The sequence below is a fragment of the Nannobrachium achirus genome, assembly GCF_963921795.1.
Source record: "Nannobrachium achirus genome assembly, chromosome: 15".
Lineage (NCBI taxonomy): Eukaryota > Metazoa > Chordata > Actinopteri > Myctophiformes > Myctophidae > Nannobrachium > Nannobrachium achirus.
Window position 1 is genome coordinate 37,300,297 of NC_137822.1, and position 21,876 is coordinate 37,322,172.

Sequence of the window (21,876 nt, forward strand, 5' to 3'; positions counted from 1 at the left end):
GTGAAAATAGCAGATCTACATGCTCACAACACATCATTTTGTGTAAGTCTTTGAATATTTTTGACCCGATTCTATAAAATGAAGGTCTTCTAAATCAGTGGTTCTCAAACATTTTCATGTCAAGGATTCCCAAAATTGGGGACTGACCCCCCATCTCTAAACATGTTGTTCCAGGGACCACCCAGAAGCAAATATTTGAGTTACAAATGTTCGATTTTAAAAAGACATAGGAAAAGAAATCATGATTTTTCAAAAATAGCAGATCTACAAGCTGGCAGTGCGGCACTGAGCTTGTACATCTGCTATTTTTCAAAGCATAAAAAATATATAATACCACCCCTATGGGAGGTATTGCAACCCTAGATTCATCAGATTAAAAATAGAGCCTATAGGCCTATATACAGTAGTGTGCAGCACTGCAGCTAAGCACTATCCTTAAAAGAGGCAGACTAGTCAGGGAATTTTAATAAAACCCTGGGAATAAATTCCTTACCAAACAATTTCTTCACCAATGTGTTCGTGAAGGTGTCTAGTAACATATCTAACAAAGATTGAAATTCAACATCCCTAGCAAAATGTTTGACAGCTAGGGTAATTCTGGGTCTCATTCACGTACTATACTCTGTACTATAAGGGAAAAAATGACTCCCAAAAATCTGCTTTAAGTGGGGTGTGAGGGGTCTAACTAGGTGTTTTTAATTATTCTGAATCCATTGCAAGCATTTGTTTTGCACGAAAGACATTCTTTGGGCCAAAAATGGACCCCATACACCTTGTGAAAAGTGATGACTCATCACTAAACCATAGTTCTTTTGGGTCTCTTTTTAGCCCAAAGAATGTTTTTCGTGCAAAACAAATGCTTGCAATGGATTCAGAATAATTAAAAACACCTAGTTAGACCCCTCACACCCCACTTAAAGCATATTTTTGGGAGTGATTTTTTCCCTTATAGTACAGTGTATAGTAAGTGAATGAGACACAGAATTACCCTAGCTGTCAAACATTTTGCTAGGGATGTTGAATTTCAATCTTTGTTAGATATGTTACTAGACACCTTTACGAACACATTGGTGAAGAAATTGTTTGGTAAGGAATTTATTCCCAGATTTGACAGTTATTCTGCTAATTTTCCCTTACTAGACAGTGTTACAGATGCATGGGCTGTCAATGGGATTATGGGGTCGTTGCAACTCTGAACTCTATCATTCAACATATAAAAAAATATATATATAGTTGCAATTTGTGGCTTTTAATGTATTTGTGCATCAATGACAGTCAGTTTCCATCTCTGCATTGTGGTATTGATAGTCTACTTTTACAAATTGATTGATTGAAGGCTTTATTAGAGGTTTGCATAGGAAAATGTACAGATTCATGACGGTACAGTTCACTGGTACAAGGTCTACTAAAAGGAGATCCATGAAAAGACTAAGCTTATTTCAACAGGAAACCATTTAAGTATCTCATATAACATTGAATGACAGACAAATAGAACACAGTACTATGCAGTAGATATAAAGAAAAGAAAAAGATAACAGTAAGTCTAAACAAACAGTAAGTATATACAAGGAAGGGGCAGGGGATATATAACATTGAATGACAGACAAATAGAACACAGTACTATGCAGTAGATATAAAGAAAAGAAAAAGATAACAGTAAGTCTAAACAAACAGTAAGTATATACAAGGAAGGGGCAGGGGAGGGTAGGGTTGGGCTAGGTTTTTACCAGTTGCGAACGGCTGCTGCCTGTAAGTGGTTTTTCAGGGCAATTTTAAAGGATGCTAGTGATCCACACTCCTTTATGGCCTTCGGTAAGGCATTCCACATTTTTGTGGTATAGCAGAAGAACGAGTTTGACCCTTTCTTTGAGTTGACTCTGGGTTGAACGTGATCTGTGGCACTGCCTCTGGTGTTGTAATTATGGACATCCTTAACGTTTATAAAGTATTTTGACAGGTACTTGGGTATCATAGTGGTGTAGTGTATCTTGTACACCAGGCCCATTGCAAGTTGCTGTACTCTGAAAAAATATAAAAATAAAAAATAACGTGAGTAGCCAAGCCTCCGACTCCGAGTCCGAGCTAAAAACAAACACTGGAAAGTGGAAATGTCCAGGACTGCCTCGGTTGTCGGTTTAAAAAGTTGTAGTTAGTTTTCTAAAAACCTAATGCTTTTTTAATATTCTATTAAAACATTCATTCATGGTTCAAAAACACAATTCTCAGATAATTCAGTCATTGATTTACCTGCTGCATTGGGGAGCGCTTCAGTTCAAAACCGCAAAGCGGCGCAAACACCCAAACCAGGTCACTCACCTGCAAGCTCACGTCAATCTGCAGAGTGAGACCATGTGTGTGTGTGTGTGTGTGTGTGTGTGTGTGTGTGTGTGTGTGTGTGTGTGTGTGTGTGTGTGTGTGTGTGTGTGTGCGTGTGTGCGTGTTTGCGTGTTTATTTAATACTTTATTAGAAGTTCATAGGAAAAGCAATGGACAGTTCAGTTCAGATACAAGGTAAAGGAGCTGAAATGCTAAGGCCTCAAGGTGCCTCTGTTTTCATTCGGGTCTGTGTCACCCTCAAGTGGACAACATAAGTATTGCAGTTATGTAAAGACCTGTACTGAAAATGAAAACTTTCCACAAAACCTAGACAAATAGAAAAGGGGGGCATTGATGAATACCTATTAGATTCATATCTAGATCTATTAGACACAACTATGTCACAAAAATGTGCTAAACCCAGGCAAAACTGAGATTCTGGCCCAGAGATCACCTCTGGAGAAATCAGGAAGTCCATTGGCCCACTAGTTGCTTAGGTGACACAGGCTTAATGCTAAAAAAAAAAAAAAAACGATGATCTTTGAGCTTCTACCAACTGTGTAACATTGCTCAAATCACTTTTGTTTCTTCCTGTCTAGATTACTGTAACAGACTCTTACAATGAGAGTTCAAAATGTGGCCAGAGAGTGAGTGAGAGTGGACTAGCCGACACCAACTCCGGAGTCCCGGATTGCTGCCCTCCACTCCCTTCCTATTCAGCATCAGGGTGTATTCCGGCGATAATGACATGACTGTCTCTGCCTGACTGTCTCTTTTGTTGAGACTAAAGCTTTGTTTGACAAGGGATATCTCTCTCGCTCTCTCAGTTTCTCTCGCGCTCTCTCTCTCCCTGTGCTTTCACTTGCATCCATCTATTCCTTGAACATGGTGAAGAGGGTGCAGAAGAAACAAGGCGAGGCCCAGGCTCCACTACTCCACGGTACAGTTGTAATAATGTGTAATTAGATACCAGAGTTATTGATTCTTAATATCTATTCGTTGCTTGGATTAAATGTTTTACAGCAACCAGCTTCTTTACTGTAGGCCTATGTTTGTCTAACTTGAATGTATTTTTGCAGAATGTTCATACCGGGTGATGATGCCATTTGGTCTTATTGGCTGGCTCGACTGTATTTTTGTTTCAAAAATAAATCTGTGTTATACCAATTATGTAAGTTGACAATACAATCAACATAGCAGTGTTTAGTATGTTGTTAATTCTTTGTTATTTGTATACTTAAATAGTGTATGACAGGGATCTGCAACCTTTTTGGCGTGAAGCACCATGTTTTTTATCTTCTTTAGTCAGCTTGCCAAATCAACGTGAAGTTGAAATATGATACAACATGAAAACAGATTCTTTATCCTATATCCTATTTCTTTTGAAATATCTTTTTCACATCAGGACAGCCCATCATCATGATCATTAGACTCTATCTTCCAGACTCCCTCCCCTGTTGAGAGTTTGGATGAACGTAGAATTATGTGCAGGATGTAATTTACTTACTCATTTAGTTAACCACATGTCATACTGTAAAGATATAGATGTATACTAAGAATCATGTTTGTATATGACATTGACTGCACTCACAGCGATCATGTGGAAGCACGTTGAGCTCTCTGTTAGATAGTTGTCTTGTTTTGTATCTAATGGTCGCTGTTGGATAGATCTCAATAGGCATCATTCACTAAGCTTGTTTCCGCTCATATTTTGTATGTAGGCCTTTGCACATGTACGCAACTTCAGACCATTGATATGCATCCAGGCTCGTTTCTATATTAATGGAGTCCAGTGTGTACTCTACAGCTTGTGTAAACGTTATTTTACTTTCTCATTGAACTTGAGGGTTGAGGCCCAATGACTTCACGTGTTCAATAAACTATGCGTGTGTGTGTGCCTCATGCATTTGATAGTTGTAATGAATATTATCTCCTGTACCTCTTCCTGTCGTTGTGGTGCAGTGACAGGTGCTCTCAAGGCAAGATGGACAGATTAATGGTGGGTGGTCTACTCTGTGCCATCATAGGAGCCTTCCTGATGCTCCCCGTGGCTATCAATCAAAACTGTAAGTACTTTGGTTGCCAAGTGGGATTGTGGATCCGCTTAAAGTCAGTGAAAACCCTTAGGAATGGACCAGGAGGCAGGCTTTTAAGGTTTTTAATTTGGCCTGGATAGCATAAGTGCAAACATAACAACTTAAGACAAGGCAACTCAAACTCAACCAACATAATTTAACAGAGACCGTAATGGCAGCCCACGGTCAACTGAGCTGTTCACTACACCCACTGTTCACTAGTCTACACCCAAACAGTGGGTTGGGACTCATTTGTGGGACACAAAATAAAAACAAATTGCATATAACAAATGATTAAGAAGTAGTGAAAATAGCTGATCTACAAGCGTTGTGAGTCTGTAGATCTGCTATTTTCACTAGTTTGGGTCCCAGGCAAATTAAGGTCTGATTTCTTTTTTAGGGCCTTGAGCAAGACATTTTGAGAATCACTGGTCTATACAGACAGATACCATGACGGTCTCATTCCACATGATCACTGATGATTTCTTCCATGTTCTCCCTGTCTCTCTCCCCCACCAGACAACAATACCAACTTCCTAGTTTTTTCGACAGGGATGAGCATCCTTACTATCGTCTTTGGACTTTCGTGCTGCCACGCCTGCAACGGGCTGAACTTGCTGGCTGCAGGGATTTTGGCATTTGCTTCCAGTGAGTCTTCACACACACGTATAATCACAGCAAGATCCTCTGTGAGAATGTACAAACGGAACCTTGATGGTCCAATGGATCATCACACTCTCAGAGTGGGTCCAATTCTTTACTCTCTGAGTTAAACTCAGACTCACACACACACACACACACACACACACACACACACACACACACACACACACACACACACGCACACACGCATACGCATACGCACATGCACATGCAGACTTACACACTTGGGGGGGAAGTGGCTCAGGGGTAGAGAAACCACCATTAGAACACGGAGGGTTCCCGAAGGGTTCCCAGTTTGATCCCAGGCTCCCCCAGAGTTAGTGTCGAAGAGTCCTTGTGCAAGACTCTGAACCCCATAGTTTCTCCCGGTGAGCAGGTTGGTGTGTGAATGGGTGAATGTAATGCACAATTTCCCTTGGATAAAGGTGCTAAATGCACCATTTACACACACGCACGCACACACTTACGGTATGCACTCTATGAAAAATAATCTTGCAATTCTTGATTTCTCACCTTTCCCAGCTTTCTTTGGTGTGGTGGCCATGCTAATTTACAATGTCAAAGATGTCGGACACAACATCACTTTCATTTGCGGGCTAGGCTGGGCGTCTGTGCTCATAACCTCGTTTTCAGGTAAGGATGGAGAAAACCCATGGACACACGGCTCTCGTAAGGTGATAATCTGAACCTTGGCAGACATACATGGTTGTTCTTAAAGTTTATTTTACAGTATATTGCTAATTTGTGTTGAATTTATGAGAGTAAAGCGCCTATCAGCATATTGTGATTATAATGAAGTCAGGAAAAATATATATTAGTTGCCTGTTCATGCAGTAGAAATCTGTTAACATATCGTTGTTGTCGGGTGGAAATGTCCAAAACCGTTCATTTTGTATTTATCATTTTAAAATTGATTGAAAACAGTGAAAATAGCTGATCTAGAAGCACACAACGCCTCGCATCATGAGGCGGTGTGTGCTTGTAGATCTGCTATTTTCACAATTTTTGTGCGACACTCTTGTACTCTTACTTTACGAAAAAAAAGAACACATACAAATTTGAAACTTGGAGATAGGAGGTTTCTCCCCGGCGATATATATGTTTCTGTTTTTGTGTCCCTGTGTGCATCCATGACTGAACAACACCGCCTTCTGTCTGTTGCAGCTATCTTTTACATGAATGCCTACAAAAGGAGAAAGACAAGCCCACGCTAGAGGGAGACAACCACCCAAGACTTTCTTCTTTTAGGATAAAGAGGACAGCGCTCCACTGAAATGGAAGCCACAGATGGATTCAGATTCCAGAAAGACTTCTTAGGCTTTTAGAAGTCTTTTGATTGCATTCTCAAGGATAGTTCAAGGAATATTTGTGATGAATTATATTATTTTAATCATGCATAGTAGTATGACTTTGTATTCATATGCTGTATATCCTATTCAGTGTATTGGCAATTATGCAGCTGGCGTGTTGTTTTATGGGTTGTTTTTATGTTTTTAGTTTTTTTGCCACCAAAAACATCATAGCAGAGGTACAAGCTCAACACGTAGCAGTACAACGAGTTGTGAGAATGTAGATCTGCTATTTTCAAGTGGTTAATGTAAAAAGATATATATAATAAAGTTCCTATCTCACAAAGATTTGTGATTTAATACGGTTTACCTGCATTGTGGAATCTAATTTGAGAGGACTGCTTTCATAATTGTTTCTTTCGATGTCTCACAGATTCTTGCAAACAATGATTTAAGGGGTTAGCGTAACTAAGAAAGCAACTTCAGGTACTAACATGGATAATGCCTGTATATTGCACTATACTTCTATACAACTAATATCAAGAACTGATCAGTGTAAATCCAATAAAGAATATCAAAACAAATCAAGCTTTATTTAAACAGCACATTTAAAACAATCGAGATTGATCAAAGTGCTGTAACAACAAAAACATTATGCATGTGCAGTTTGTGCACCCACAAAGCACCAAAGAACAATTCACTTAAAATGACAAAAATCCAACAAAACGTGGTACCAAAAGTAAAATTGAAATAAAACTAGGTGTGATCAAAGGCCAGTGAAGGGAAGAGACTTAACAAAGAGAAGAGACTTAACAAATATAACCTATGATTTCTATATCTACATGTACTGTATATTGCACCATTGCTACAAGTCATGATGCTACCTCTTCAACACTGGTGTGCACGCTTCCTAGACAGAACAGGCCAAGAATCAATGTATTGTATGAACAACACATTGATGGCTTGGGATGTGACCATAAGACTAAAGTCTAACGTTTGACGTGTCCCTTTCACACCTTGGTTTTGAAAACATTCCAGCAATGCAGAAATGATCGGAACCCACGCCAAGTGACGTGCAGGGGACCTCCATCACCCAAAATGTTAGACTTTTAGGCATACTCTGCTTCATGAAGTCACAATAGTGGGTATGCAAGTGACATCATCACCATACCCGGAAGTTATGCGGAAACGCCTACTGAGTGGTAAAAAAACAACAACTTTCTGGCCTCGACAGCCCATTTAAATTTAAAATCTCGGAGGAATCTGATTTGACAGAGACGATGATGGCCGATGCGATGTGGGCTGGACTAAGCAACATAAACTCAGGACTCTTGGATCGCTGTACTCCCCTCACTTCTATCCAGCATCAGGGTGTCTGACTGCCTCTTTTGTTGTTAAAACAATCGAAGCTTTCTCTCTCTCTCTCTCTCTCTCTCTCTCTCTCTCTCTCTCTCTCTCTCTCTCTCTCTCTCTCTCTCTCTCTCTCTCTCTCTCTCTCTCTCTCTCTCTTTATCTTGCAATCCCTCTCTTCCTTGAATGTCATATACAGGCCCAGTGGGAGTGCAGTTGCAGAGGGTGCAGAAGAAACAAGGCAAGGCCAAGGCTCCAGACTAGTGTTGTAACGGTACAGTTGTAATAATGTGTAAATGGATTCCAGGGTTACTGACCCTTCCCCATTGGTTGCTTCGCTCACATGTATTATAGCAGCCAGCCTCTTTATGTCTCTGTTGAAAGTTGAATGTTTTTGCTGGGTGGTGCCATTTTGTATGTGTTTGATATTTTGTTTTGGCTGCTCTGTATGTTGGCTTCAGACAAGACATCTTTACAGAGATTTATTTGAAGATCAATTACGTAAGTTGACCTTACAGTCAATACAATATATCAGTGTTCAGTTGTAGTAATGTTGTTGTTTGGTATACCTTTGGGTTCTGAAGCAAGAGCTGCATACATACAATACTGTATATTATTAACACTGTATAAATACTTAGTAGATTAATTTACTAGTGTATGACATTGACTGCATATACGGTAAGCAAGTTGAGCTTTGTATATGTAATTGTTGCTGTTGGATAAAACGTGTGTGTAACTCATCATGTATTTCATATTGTTAACATCTTCTGTAGCCCTTCCTGTCAGGGAGCAGTGGCAGGTGCTCTCAACCCAAGATGTACAAATACATGGTGGGTGGTCTACTCTGTGCCATTGCTGGAGCAATCCTGACTCTCCCTGTGGCTTTCAGTCAAATCCGTAAGTACTGTACATGCATAGTATAGACCCACAATTAGGTCACATGATGCTAGTTCCTATCAGGATAAGACCTCAAACTGCCGTCAAAAGGCATAGATTTACAAAAATACTTATATCGATAGATACCTTTATATCAATTATTTTTAAGCATCAAGCCATCCGGGATCCTGGTGAATTAACCATGACACTTTTGATTCTGTGAAAAGAAAAATGTTAAACCGCTAAACAGAAAGGGTATTTATTAAATGTTGTACATCTTATATATACATTCCTTTAAGAGCCACGCCCACACTCCACACAACAGACATGAAGCCTCCACAAAACGGACATGAAGCCTCCACAAAACGGACATGTTTGAAGCAAGCCTGATTCGCCCCCTGTCGCCACTGGGGGGCACTGTTCACTAATATATGACAGCAATGTGTTCACTGCTCTCTGGGCAGCCTGTGATGCTGATAAAAAAATATAAAAAATTAATTCATGTAATCAGCTTTCTGCACACCTTCTTCAAGATGCCTGCCAAAATGGCCGCCATCCACATGCTGTAATTGTTTGTGTGTGTTAATCTAAAAATGGATTTTTGAAAACATTTTAATCTGACTTAAAACCTAAACCCTTATGTTGATCAAATATAGAGCAGTCCTGCCTGAGCGCCCGGAGGGCGCGAAGTCCTAGGAATGGAGTGGCCGCGCAGCGGCCGCAAATTTCTAGTATAATACAATATTTAAAAAGAAGGGGAGTGAGTGTAGCAGACTTGCTCAGAACCTCTGCCTGAAAACCAAAAGCCTGAAATATCTCTCACAGCCAATAGATCAAGCCACTAGGCTTGAACACCATCAAGCCTAGTGGATAAGATCTAGGACCTAGATGTTCAGATAGAGGGCCCTCACTGTCTCCGACCACCAAACTTTTTGTGGGAAAGGTCCGGTTCAACTACAAAATGACGTCACTCGCATCTTCTGAAAAGCATTACCCCGAATTAGAGTTCGGAAAGCTGCACGTCGGAAAGTCGGAACTCTCAGATGAAAACTTTGGTGGTCAGAGACAGTATGGACAGGCCTTTAAGTTAAGGCATAAGAGCTGGTACTTTCAATCACAATCAAAATACAGCCCTTAGTGTCCCTTCCTACGCGGGAGACCGGGGTTTCGAATCCTGGGCGTTATATTATATTCTAATGTATCTATCCATAACTCTGGTAGTGTACGCATGGAACCAAATGTGTACACCACTCTCAGAGTTAAATTAGTTTCATTCCACAACATGATCACTGATGATCTGTTCCACTGTCTGTTTGTCTCCCCCAGCAACAAGAGAGCATGAAGCCACCTTCATGATGCCCTTATCCACTGGGATGAGCGTGTTTGGCATCATGGTTGGAGTGTTGTGCTGCCATTCCTGCAAGGGGATCAATTTGCTGGTTGCAGGGATTTTATTATTTCTTTCCAGTGAGTCTTCATGCACGCACACATATGCACACACATGCACACACACACACACACACACACACGCACGCACGCACGCACGCACGCACGCACGCACGCACGCACGCACGCACGCACGCACGCACGCACACACACACACACACACACACACACACACACACACACACACACACACACACACACACACAGAGAGAGACAGACATGCATGAATGCACGCTTGGACACATGCATACACATCACGCACAAATGCACACATGAACGATGATCTTGTAACTCTTGATCTCTCTCCTTTCTCAGCTGTCTTTGGTGTGGTGGCCATGATCATTTATTCCATCTACGACATCGGAAACTATTTCCCTGTAGTGTGCGGACTAGGCTGGTTTGCAGTGCTCATGACCTCGTTTGCAGGTAAGGATGGAGAAATGAAACCCCATGGACACACTGCTCTCTCTAGTCTCTCCTAACCTTCCGTTACCAGACTTTACACCTCGGAGGAAGGCCTGGTATTCATTTTAAACGGGCCTTGTGATCCGGAAAGAGGGAGACCGGCCGCCTGATGGCTACAACAAACTACAACATGACGCAACGTTATTTTTGTAATAATGCGAACATTAGTTTATTCTTGCTAGTCGCGGTACGAGTTAGAATAAAAGATCAACATACCAAACGATTATCATTCAAACCATTTAAACATTTTGGAGTTCCATTTCCAGTTTGGTGTTTCCGGCAAACCTGTAGTCCGCCTGATTAACTACAATATGACGTTGGTTATTCCCGCTCCCGACCGGATCATAGACCTGAAATGCTACTGATCCTTGGCTCTTCTCTCCTAACATGATAATCTGAACATGCGCAGACATATCGTGCATGGTTGTTCTTAAAATGTATTACAGTATGTTGCTGATTTAGGTTTGACACTGTACTTTATGAGAGTAAAGCACCTATCTGCATTTTGTGATTATGATGAAGTCAGGACAAAACATATTGGTTGACGTAATATTGTTCTATGAAAGTATTTTTTTAGAATGGTGGGCTATTCAAAAAACCAAATGCTGCCTGTTCAGCTGTAGAACCTTTCTCAAAGCTAGACTGAGAAAGCCACACTGTTATAGCATACTGTAAATAAATGATAACATCAAAGAATACTGCTTTTTGGGTTCCTGTGGGCATCCATGACTGAACAACACCGTTTGTCTGTTGCAGCTGTCCTTTACTTTTGTGCCTTCGCAAGGAGAAAGAATACAAGCCCACGCTAGAGGGAGATAACAACACAAGAATTTGATCCCCTCTAGATAAAGAGTACAGCGCTCCTCTGAAACGGAAGCCAGGGACTGATCCAGAAAGACTTTGTGGGCTTTTAGGAGTCTTGGACTGCAAGTCTCAAGGATAAGGCATATTCGTGATGAATGAAGATTTATTTATGTATTTTATTCTTTTTTTTAATCATACATAGTGGATATGATGTATGATGTTTTCAATACAGGCAATTACACAGCCAACGTGTGCCAATTTTTAACCGGTTTTATGTTTTGTGTTTTGTTTTGACACCATAAACTTAAACTTTTAAATGTTATATGTTTTCAAATCGAAATGCTTCTCTCTCTTTATAGATATTGAACTTGTTCTGACTTTATTGATGGTTGCATCATGTAGAGAGATGGAGTAACATACAGCAAACTGGGGACTCGCTGTCAGGCACCAGAATATGTTAGGCCTAAACTTCAATCAATCAATCAATCAATCAATCAATCAATCAATCAATCAAGTCCAGTAGGTTATGTATATATTTTGAAGAATACGTTTTGATCAAATATCAGTCAAAACATCAGCAATCATCTCCATAATCAGGATCAATGTCAGAAGCAAAAGGCTGACATTGGTCAGGCTTTAATGTTGACATTAAAATTACTGTGTATGATTTAAAAGGGTATATTATACATGTTAATATTATGGTTTTCAATAAAGTTTCTTCTCAAATAGGCTGTTACTGGGATGTTATTGTGTGTTTGGGGGGAGGGTAGACGGTTGAGTTGAGTGGACGTCTCACAGATTCCTTCAAACAGAACTATATAGGGGATTGTAATGTAACTAAGAAATGTGTCCTGCAATAAATTGTATTCAAAGAGGCTACAGTAAAATCTAAATGAACTTTAGGTGCTAACATAGACAAAGCCTGTGTATTGTGCTACTGCATTAAACTGACACAAAATAACGTAACAGGAATCGACTATAGCCCCTCAGCTAACCATAAATGATAACATAAAGAAACTAGTCTGTGTCTATACAACTTATAAAATAAAATGCATAAATAAAAGGAAATACAGTAAACAACCTAGCCAGCATCAGGGTGTATTCCAGTGAAAATGACGTGGCTGTCACTGCCTGACAGCCTCTTTTGTTGTTGTTAACAACTGGAGCTTTGTTTGACAAGGGATCTCTCTCTCTCTCTCTCTCTCTCTCTCTCTCTCTCTCTCTCTCTCTCTCTCTCTCTCTCTCTCTCTCTCTCTCCCTCTCTCTCTCTCTCTCTCTCTCTCTCACCCTGTGTTTTCCCATGTATCCATCTATTCCTTGAGCATTAGAAATAGGGCCTGGTGAAGAGGATGCAGAAGAAGCAAGGCAAGGCCCAGGCTCCTGTGTTTTAACGGTACAGTTGTGATAATGTGTAGTTGGATATTACCAGAGTTACTGACCCTTATCTATTGGTTTCTTGGCTCACATGTATGACAGCAGCCATCCTTCTTTATGTGTGTCTAACTTGAATGTGTGTTTGCAGAATGTTCATACTGGGTGATGATTCTGGAATTTATGGTGCCAGTTTTTGTACGTGATATTTCATTTCTTCTTATTGTCTGGCTTTGTGTGTTTGTTTCAAAAGCATATTTACAGAGATGTATGTTAAGACCAATTATGATGAAAAATGCAATCAATATGTCAGTGTTTAGTTGTAGGTGTTTGGTATCGTGACACCTTTTGTGTTCTGTCAAAACATGTCAAGGTAAGATTAGTGTACATCCTACAAGTAAGTTAACACTTAAATGTACTTGTAATGTAGTAGTTTTGTATTTAGTAGTGAATGACATGTAGAACCACATTGAACTCATCGCCTTGCTGGCTTGTGTTGGACATTTTTGCCAAAATTAAATGTTTTCCACAGACATACAAAACGAGTAGACAAACACACAAAGAGCTAGCCCTAAATGAGCTGTGTAACAGTGTACAAATGGAAAAACACACTCGCAGGCTAGGGCCAAACATTTAAGGCACATCCTTGCCTCAAAAGCATAAAGCAAGCATGTGCCTTAAATGTGTGGCCCCAGCCTCAGAGTTGTGGGAGACGTTTGAGAAACACTGTCCTAGTGGACTGCTAATGTGTCATACTGTGTCAAACTTAATCGGTGTTATACATATTCTGAAGAAACCCTGTAGCTAGTTTAAGTGATTTAGTTTCAGTTTTCATGTAGGTGACAGGCGGGGGCCTTCCTCCAATCATGATCAAGTGGGGGCGGGCCTTGGTGCGCATTAAGGCCCGCCCCCACTCGACCATGATTGGAGGAAGGCCCCACTCTGTCCTGATTGGTGGAGAACCTGTCTCCTCCACCAAAACTGAAACTTATTTTGTATTCTCATGGGGGATAAGGCCCTTCACTTTTTTGGGTTTGATCCGGTCAGTTTTGCTTTTGGAAAATGTGTTTGGTATATTCATATATATAGTCCAACTCGTAGCGACTGACAAGACTACACTAGGCTACTCGAGCATTTTAATAGGGATTGGGGAAACAAACGGAGGGAACCAAAACAAAGCAACGCCGCTTCAAGCTCATTTGCAAATCAAGACTGCTGACTATCATCACCTGGATCTCCATATATGAAGATCACGACACTGACCTCATCAAACCCTGCCTGGATATCCATACATGGAGACGACTGGATCATGACCTACAGTAGATCTCCATACTGTATGGAGCTGGTCAATACCTCTACATCTGACCTCACAGACTCCAGATATGGATATGGCTGACCTGTTCTGACATGACTCGTGCCCATGTGCACGCATCCATGTGCACAACCTCGTCCTAAAGGCGAGGTCACTTCTCGCCCTTAGGGTGTCTTACACCATGGTACTCAAGTGTTATGAATATTGTCTCCTGTATCTCTTCCTCAGTGACAGGTGCTCTCAACGCAACATGTACAAATTCATGGTGGGTGGTCTGCTCTGTGCCATCACGGGAGCCATCCTGATTCTCCCCGTGGCGTTCAGTCGAATACGTAAGTACTGCAGTGCACACGCATGCCCACAACATAGTTTAGAACCACCATTAAGATGAATGATGCTAGTCCCTCTCAGGATACGAAAGTGATGGGAGGAATGCTTGAGTAACTAAGACTGCACTCTGTCGATGTGCCAACTTGCAGCCATGTATGGCCTACTTGTGGGCCAGCAGAGTGTACAAGTATGTATGTGGGTGGACAAGTTGGCACTCTGCCAAGGTGCCAAGTTGTTATTTATATCAGGTCGCACTTGTTACCCTGTGTTCTTTTAACCCTTAAGTGCTGTTCGGGTCATTTTGACCCGTTTTACATTTTCATTTGAAAAAAAAAGGTAGAAGTTAAAAATGTTTCCACCTGAAACTCACTGGCCTTAAAGATTCTTCTGAGATGAACATGTAAAAAAAATATTTTTGCACTACACCCATGCTACACCCCCCTCATATTTTTTGAACCTTAAGTGCTGTTCGGGTCATTTTGACCCGGAAGCACAGAAATACACAGTATTATGCCAAAACACAGACACACAGTCACCCCCACTTCTAACACCCCCCTTCCGAAGCCCCATTCCGAACCCTCCCCCCCTTCCTATAAGCATGAGCAATATTGCCCAGTATTAAATGAAGTCGTTTTTTTTACATGGATTTCAGCTAAATCAGTAAAAACGCCTAGCTCTTTCAGTGTTTAATGCGATATAGCAAAGCAGAAATGCAAACATTTACCAAATATACCATATGAATTGTTTGGTATTGAGTCAAAGTCAATGTATCATGATGATTTGTTAAGTTAAAATTTATATTAGTGTTGTTTTTTTTAAACCAAATATCCACCGGGTCAAAATGACCCGAACAGAACGAAGGTGTAGTGAATCTGAACAGAACTTAAGGGTTAAGGGTTTCCCCATTGGATGACGTAAACACTTTTTTTCCCAAGGGTTTTCCTATAGGATGGCGTAAACACAGACACACAGGGCACACAGTCAGATACACCGAACACAGTACGGGCACACTCTGCTGGCTCAAGTAATACATGTCTCATTTCACATGATCACTGATGATTGATGTTCCCCACCCAACAGCAAATCCAGACAACGATGCCATCTTCATCGTTCTGTCGACTGGGATAAGCTTCCTTGGCATCATCGTTGGACTGGCATGCTGTCATTCCTGCAAGGGGACACATTTGTTGGCCGCAGGGCTTTTGTTATTAGCTTCCAGTGAGTGTTCACACACATTTTCACAGCAAATTCAGCAGATTCTCAAAATGAAAGGTCCATTTCTATACGCTCTGAATCACATATACGCACACACATGCAATGAACACTATCCACGGAAGCACGCACACATTCTCATGCACATGCTCACACCAACACACACACACACACACACACACACACACACACACACACACACACACACACACACACACACACACAAACACATAAATAAATAAATAAACACGATATTAATAATAATCTTGATGTCTCACCTTTCTCAGCTGCCTTAGGTGCGGTGGCCATGAGCTTGTATACCTACTATGATGTCAGCTATTACTTCACTGTAGTTTGTGGACTAGGCTGGGGGGCTGTGTTCATGACCTGGCTTTCAGGTAAGGATGGAGGAAACCCATGGACACACTACTCTCCTAAGGCGATAATCTGATCCTGGGCAGTTTGTCTAGATTAAGTTGCTGATTTGATTTTAATTTTGTTCTTTATAATATTGCACATATCAGCATATTGTGTTGATAAGAAGTAAGGAGAAATGATATTAGCTGACACGATATTATTCTATGAAATAATTTTAGGAATGTGGGCTATTTTAAGCCAAATGCTGTGTGTTCATGCAGTAGAAACCTCTCTTCAGCTTTAGAGCTTTCCTCAAAGCTATAGCATGTTAAATCCACTTGATCAATACTGTAATCAGTGTTGGGGAAGTTACTTTGAAAGCGTAAATTGTACAGTTACAAGTAACTCACCATGGCAGTAACTTGATCCAGTTAAAGTTATACCCCTGGATAAATATAACTTATAAAGTTTCAAGTTACATAGAAAAAGTAACTTGGGTAACTTGAGTTACTTTTTTTTCTTCCAGTGTTAAATTGAGAATGTACATTTGGTGTACATGAAACAAAATATAATATCCTACAAAAAAGTTCACATGCCAGCAGAAAAATGCCTCTCAACTGAGTTTTATGTTTTATTTAAAAAAGGTTGACATTTTCTTTAGTAAACATCTGTGTTCTTAAAATGAAGTTAAAAAAATAAGAACATTATGATCTGTTGAGGACATTTGATCGTCAATCTTAACAAAACTTAAATGTAAAATTATAACTTCGCTTGTAACTTCTTGTAACTTGTAACTTGAGCCAAAACCATCTGTTGCAGCAAGCCTCTACATTTGTGCCTACATGATCAAGAGGAGGAAGGACCAACACTAGAGGGAAACAACCACCCAAGACTTTCTTCTTTTAGGATAAAGAGGACAGTGCTCCACTGAAATGGAAACTACAGAATTATTCATAAATACATATTGGTCTTTTAGAAGAATTGGGACTGCATTAAGCACGAAGCATATTTTATGATTAATACAAATTATAACTACAGTATACATAGTGGTATGACTTTTTTTAAAGAGGCGGTGCCATAGTGTTGTACTTTTTCTGTTTTGTAAGAGTCTATGGACCCCCAGTTGTATAATATGCAAATATGTCTTCCCTGTCTATTTGGTACCCTGTGGTTACTTCCTGAAAGTTGAAAGCCTCTGAGTCAAAAAGCCCAATTGAAATACACTGATATAATGACATCATAATAATATCATCCCCTCCTGTTTTTCAACCATTCAACAACAATTTCAATCAGTTTCAAGTGTTTTATTTATTTATCTTTATTTAAAATAAATGTACATTTTTAATGTTCTCAAATGGCTCTGCCTATATAGAAATGTTACTTTTTCTGCCTGTATTGATAGTCACAGTGGCGAGAGACTTAAACCGGTGACTAACTGTCCTGGACAGGCATCACCAGGGTAGCATGGACTAACCACTCAGCTATTGGACGCTCCCTCAAATAAACATAATCATTTTTTATTTTATTTTTTCAAATCAAACTTTTTGATCCAATATCGGTCAAGACATTTGGTAAGCAGTGGTCTACAATTCTTCAAATCTGTAACAGCATGAGACCCAATAGATTGACATTGTTCAGGTTTTAATGTTTACCTTAAAATGACTTCATTGCCTTGAGTATGTATTGCGCTTTAGTCGGGTTCATGAGCTCTGGCATATAGTTATTAAAACACCACTGCAAATATATGCTTTATTGACAAAATTCACTAAATGTCAACTGTATGAAATGAGCAAATCAAACAAGAACTAGATAATACTGTTCCTAGTAGTGTGGGCTCGCTTCAAGCCAAAAGAATAATGTTGAGTACAAACTGTCAAGATCGCAGGCAGTGCTCTCTTTGACGTTACTGGCATACATTGGTAATGGAACTACAATGCAGACAAGCAGTGTTACATTAACGGTATGGACAATTAAATACGAATAAAATAAAAACATAATGTGTACGGGTAAACAATAAAAAACACAACCATGGCATGTGGCAGGATATATGATCCATATTGTCACACCAGCCCTGCCAATGTTTTAGCTTAATGACTGAGGGTATGAGGGTAAAGAGAAAAGCGTGAGGGAGAGCAAGGAGAAAATCTGAACTGTAAGAAGCATGTCCAAGAGGGGGCAGGAGAATCAATATATTTACATAATATACAACTATTAGACCAGCAGATACAGCATGTAGGCCTATACATGAGGATAAACATACAATAAGGTGCAAAAGTCGTAGGTCCACATACAGTAGAGGCAGTTTTACATGAGATTAGACATAAGAGAATAATGGGATATCTCACTTATCTTCAAATCATATGCATTTGATCCTGATTCATTGATGGTAGAGAGAGAAGGGGCGGTTAGCTAGCACTGTCTCACATTCAATCTTTCTGGATTAGTTCCCATTTCAGTGCTGTCCTCTATCCTAAAAGAAGAATGTCTTGGGTGGTTGTCTCCCTCTAGTGTTGTTGATCAATCCTTCTCCTCATTATGTAGGCCCACATTTTAAGGATAGCTGCAACAGACAGAATGTATGTGGTGTCATTCAGTCATGCATGTTCTCAAATCAGCAATATAATACTACTACCCAATTTATGAATGAATGGACTATTGTATAGCGCTTTGAGCACTTGGAAAAGCGCTATAAAAATGCAATCCATTATTATTATAATGCAGACAAACTTTAAGCACATCAATATATGGCTGCCTAGGTTCAGATTATCACCTTTGGTATTTTGGAGAGCAGTTTATACAGTACATGGGGTTTCTCCATCCTTGAAAGTGAGGAAATAGCCATGAATAGCAATGAATGTAAATGGTGCATTTATATATCACCTCTATGCTAGCCTGATTTCAGACTCTGCGCTGAGCTTGAGTCTGACATTGTCCCATTGACAAGAGATTTTAAAGGGGAGGGCATTTAACATTTGGAATTCCCAATCACAAGAGATCTGGTGGGAGGGGTTGTGTTTGACTTGTGTACACAAAACATTCCCCCCTCCCCCTCCCCTCTATGACAGGCATCAAACAAGTCGTTGTCTTTGATGTTTCATTGATTAGAGAGAAGCACTAACAAGCTATTGACACTTGTATAGCTCAATCAATTACTGCAGTTCAGAACCCCTTTGAAGTTCAAAGGGAGCAATTAAGAGCTCTGGTGAGCCACCCCTCCCTCCACTGTTTCTGTTGATTTTCAAAAGTTAGACCCACCCCTCCTCCGTCTTGCATTGATTTCATTGGTTGGTTTGCCAAGATACCATAGAAAGAGGCGCGTCATATGCCAATTCCAGACCAAGAGAAGCAGTCCACTCAGAGAGTGGGCGGGTCTATTAGCTGGAGCCAGGCAACCTCTATGCGGCGCTTTACAATGATTGCAATTAGGGGGTCAGAGTCTTGCTCAAGGACACTTCATCACTAACTCTGGGGGAGCCCGGGATTAAACTGGGAACCTTCCGGTTGCCAAGCTGCCAACGGAAGCCACTACCGCCCATGGACAGATACAACAGACGTGGATTGTATTTGTCCGTGCGAGGTAAATAAACGGTGTGAAGGGGACATTCATTGTGTGCTGGCTATTTCCTCACTTTCATGTTATTATGGAATATGGAGCCATGCACCTTAAAGACCTTTATTTAATTTGGAGTGTTGTCATTTCTCTCAGATTCTTCATCCTTACCTGCAAGCCAGGAAATGAGCACAGCTACCCAGCCTAGCCCACAGATTACAGGGGTGAACGTGCAGCCATAACCATTCGTATATATGCTCATGGCCACCAGCTGTGAGACAGCTGAAAAAGATGAGAGATTGGGAATTACAAGATTATTATTTGTAGTGTACATTCACACGTGAGCGCACATAGTATGGGGGACTGCCCATAAGTCCGAAGGTTCATTAGTCCGAAGGTTCATTAGTCCGAATTTAGTTAGTGTTACTGAGGTTAGGGTTAGGGATAGTATTCTTTTTTTGATAGTATTCTTAACAAATTCAGACTAATGAACCTTCGGACTAATGAGTGTCTCTACGTGTGCACATAGTAATCTGTTAATCTGAGGGCCCTATCTTCCGTGAAAATGTGCAATGCTCAATTTCTTATTTAGCGGGTTAGGCCGTCCATTGTGAGTTTCATGATGAAACAGTTTTGCATCAAGATGTTGTATACTGTAGATGAGGTGTTGTTGAGGTGTTGAAACCAGGTGAATCTGCCATTGCAAAAAACATTATTGCCCTCTGCAGATTTGGTCTGGCACCGCTCATGCAGTTGTGATTGGATTTCAGTCCCTCCGAAGTAATGAGCGACCAAGCGGCCCGTATGCAAATATGGTGCGGATTTATCACTAGAGGCACTATTTTTTATCCGCCCCCCTTCCACAGATTCCAGACTAATAGTGTCTGCTATTTTCAATATTTTCACCAAAAGGATGCTTTAGAAATGTCAGCCCCTGCCTCTCTAACATTCTCTGCACGTCCCTGGACAGAGGCTAGAGTGATTGTGACGGCCATGCACTGTGTTTGGAGCTCTCCTTTGATGTTTCAGTGAGAAGAGACCTTTTGTCCCACCCACGTCTAGCTGGCCCCCCTGCCTAATATGCAGCCAAAACATATCTGATCTACAAGCTGTGACTCGCTGTGAACTTCAGATCAGATACATGATCAGATATTCTAGCCTACCGTGATGTCATTAATCCATGTCATTGTGTCATTGTGCCATGCTTTATCTACTTTTAGCTCATAATTGCCACTAAATAATACAGAGACATTTTGCCACTACAGGAGTCACACATTCTGGATTCTTGATCTCTGTATTTCAAATTTTCCTGTGTGGGTGACTATTAATTGTGTCAATTGCATAGTTTGGTTAATCAAAAACAACAATTTGTGCTGTTTAGTCAAAACCACACCCCACATCAGTCAGAGTGTGGTTATTTGTTACATGTTTCAATTAATCTATATCTCACACTGTTCTGAAGGGATATCATATTTGTAATTTAAAGAATGTTAATACAGTACAAGACAATCAAGTGTCATCGCTCTGAATAGAACCTTTCCATGGTGGAAGAAGGGAAGATAACACTGCCTGCCTCCCTTTAGTTTAGATCAAGCGAGTGCACGTTCATCTTGGCAGCCGATACTCTGATTGGTTTGATTAATGTAACACCCAAACCACACGCATGACTAATTATGGGCCGTTTCCTGCGCAGGGCGCAGATTACCGCCTTCAAAATAGGGAAACAGCACTGACCACGCCTCCAGACGCTTAGGCCTAGTTAACGCGTAAAACCTGGCGTAATTAAGACGTGCAAAATAGGGCCCTGAGAGTCTAAAGGACCCTGTATGGACCCTATCAAGTGTCCGTTTGTACAACCTCACTGAGGCTTGTGCTGTGAATACATGCGTGTCAACTCAATACTCACCGGCAGTAATTAGGAAAATCCCTGCAGCCAACACATTTCTCCCCTTGCAGGACGTGCGGCAGGACAAGCCAAAGATCATGCCAAAGATGCTCGCAATAATGGACACCAGAATGCAGTTGCCAATGTGGTCTGTTGCTGGTGGGGGAGACAGATATGGAGCAAATCATCAGTGTTCATGTGGATCACCAGGGATGGAGCTTGTAACAAGGGCCCGCTACAAACTCTATAACAAACGTATTGAGTATCCGGTATCAACAAGCTTTGGACTTATCAAGCTTGTTATCGAGCATATAGCGGCCCATGATGTCATTTTTATAAACAATCAAGACAAGAGGCGATCAAGAAATTACAAACTTAGTCACAACAATTTGGCCAATAAAAAAAGATACCAGTTCTATAGGGGCTTTTAAGCCGTGACATCATTTTGTAGTCAGACCTCCAAGCAGATTTATTATCAATATCTGTCCCTCGCTATTTCAACAGATCCGAGACAAAAATAACGACTAAAGTATATACCACTTTCCTTTCAACAACAAAGAGAAGAAAAATTTGTA

The 21,876-nt window shown here is 40.6% G+C and overlaps 1 protein-coding gene across 2 annotated transcripts in view; it reads right to left on the reverse strand.

Moving 5' to 3' along the window:
* Positions 1–17,844: 17,844 nt before the first annotated feature.
* LOC308299290 (uncharacterized protein) overlaps positions 17,845–21,876 on the reverse strand; it is a 10,691-nt gene continuing 6,659 nt past the window's right edge. For both annotated transcript variants that reach the window (XM_080743036.1, XM_080743035.1), the window contains exons 5-7: positions 21,323–21,457; positions 19,588–19,698; positions 17,845–18,426 (exon numbers count right to left, since the gene is read on the reverse strand). In XM_080743036.1, the coding sequence (XP_080599162.1) occupies positions 18,371–18,426; positions 19,588–19,698; positions 21,323–21,457 (302 nt within the window). In that variant the 3' untranslated portion in view covers positions 17,845–18,370. The remainder of the gene's footprint in view (positions 18,427–19,587; positions 19,699–21,322; positions 21,458–21,876) is intronic.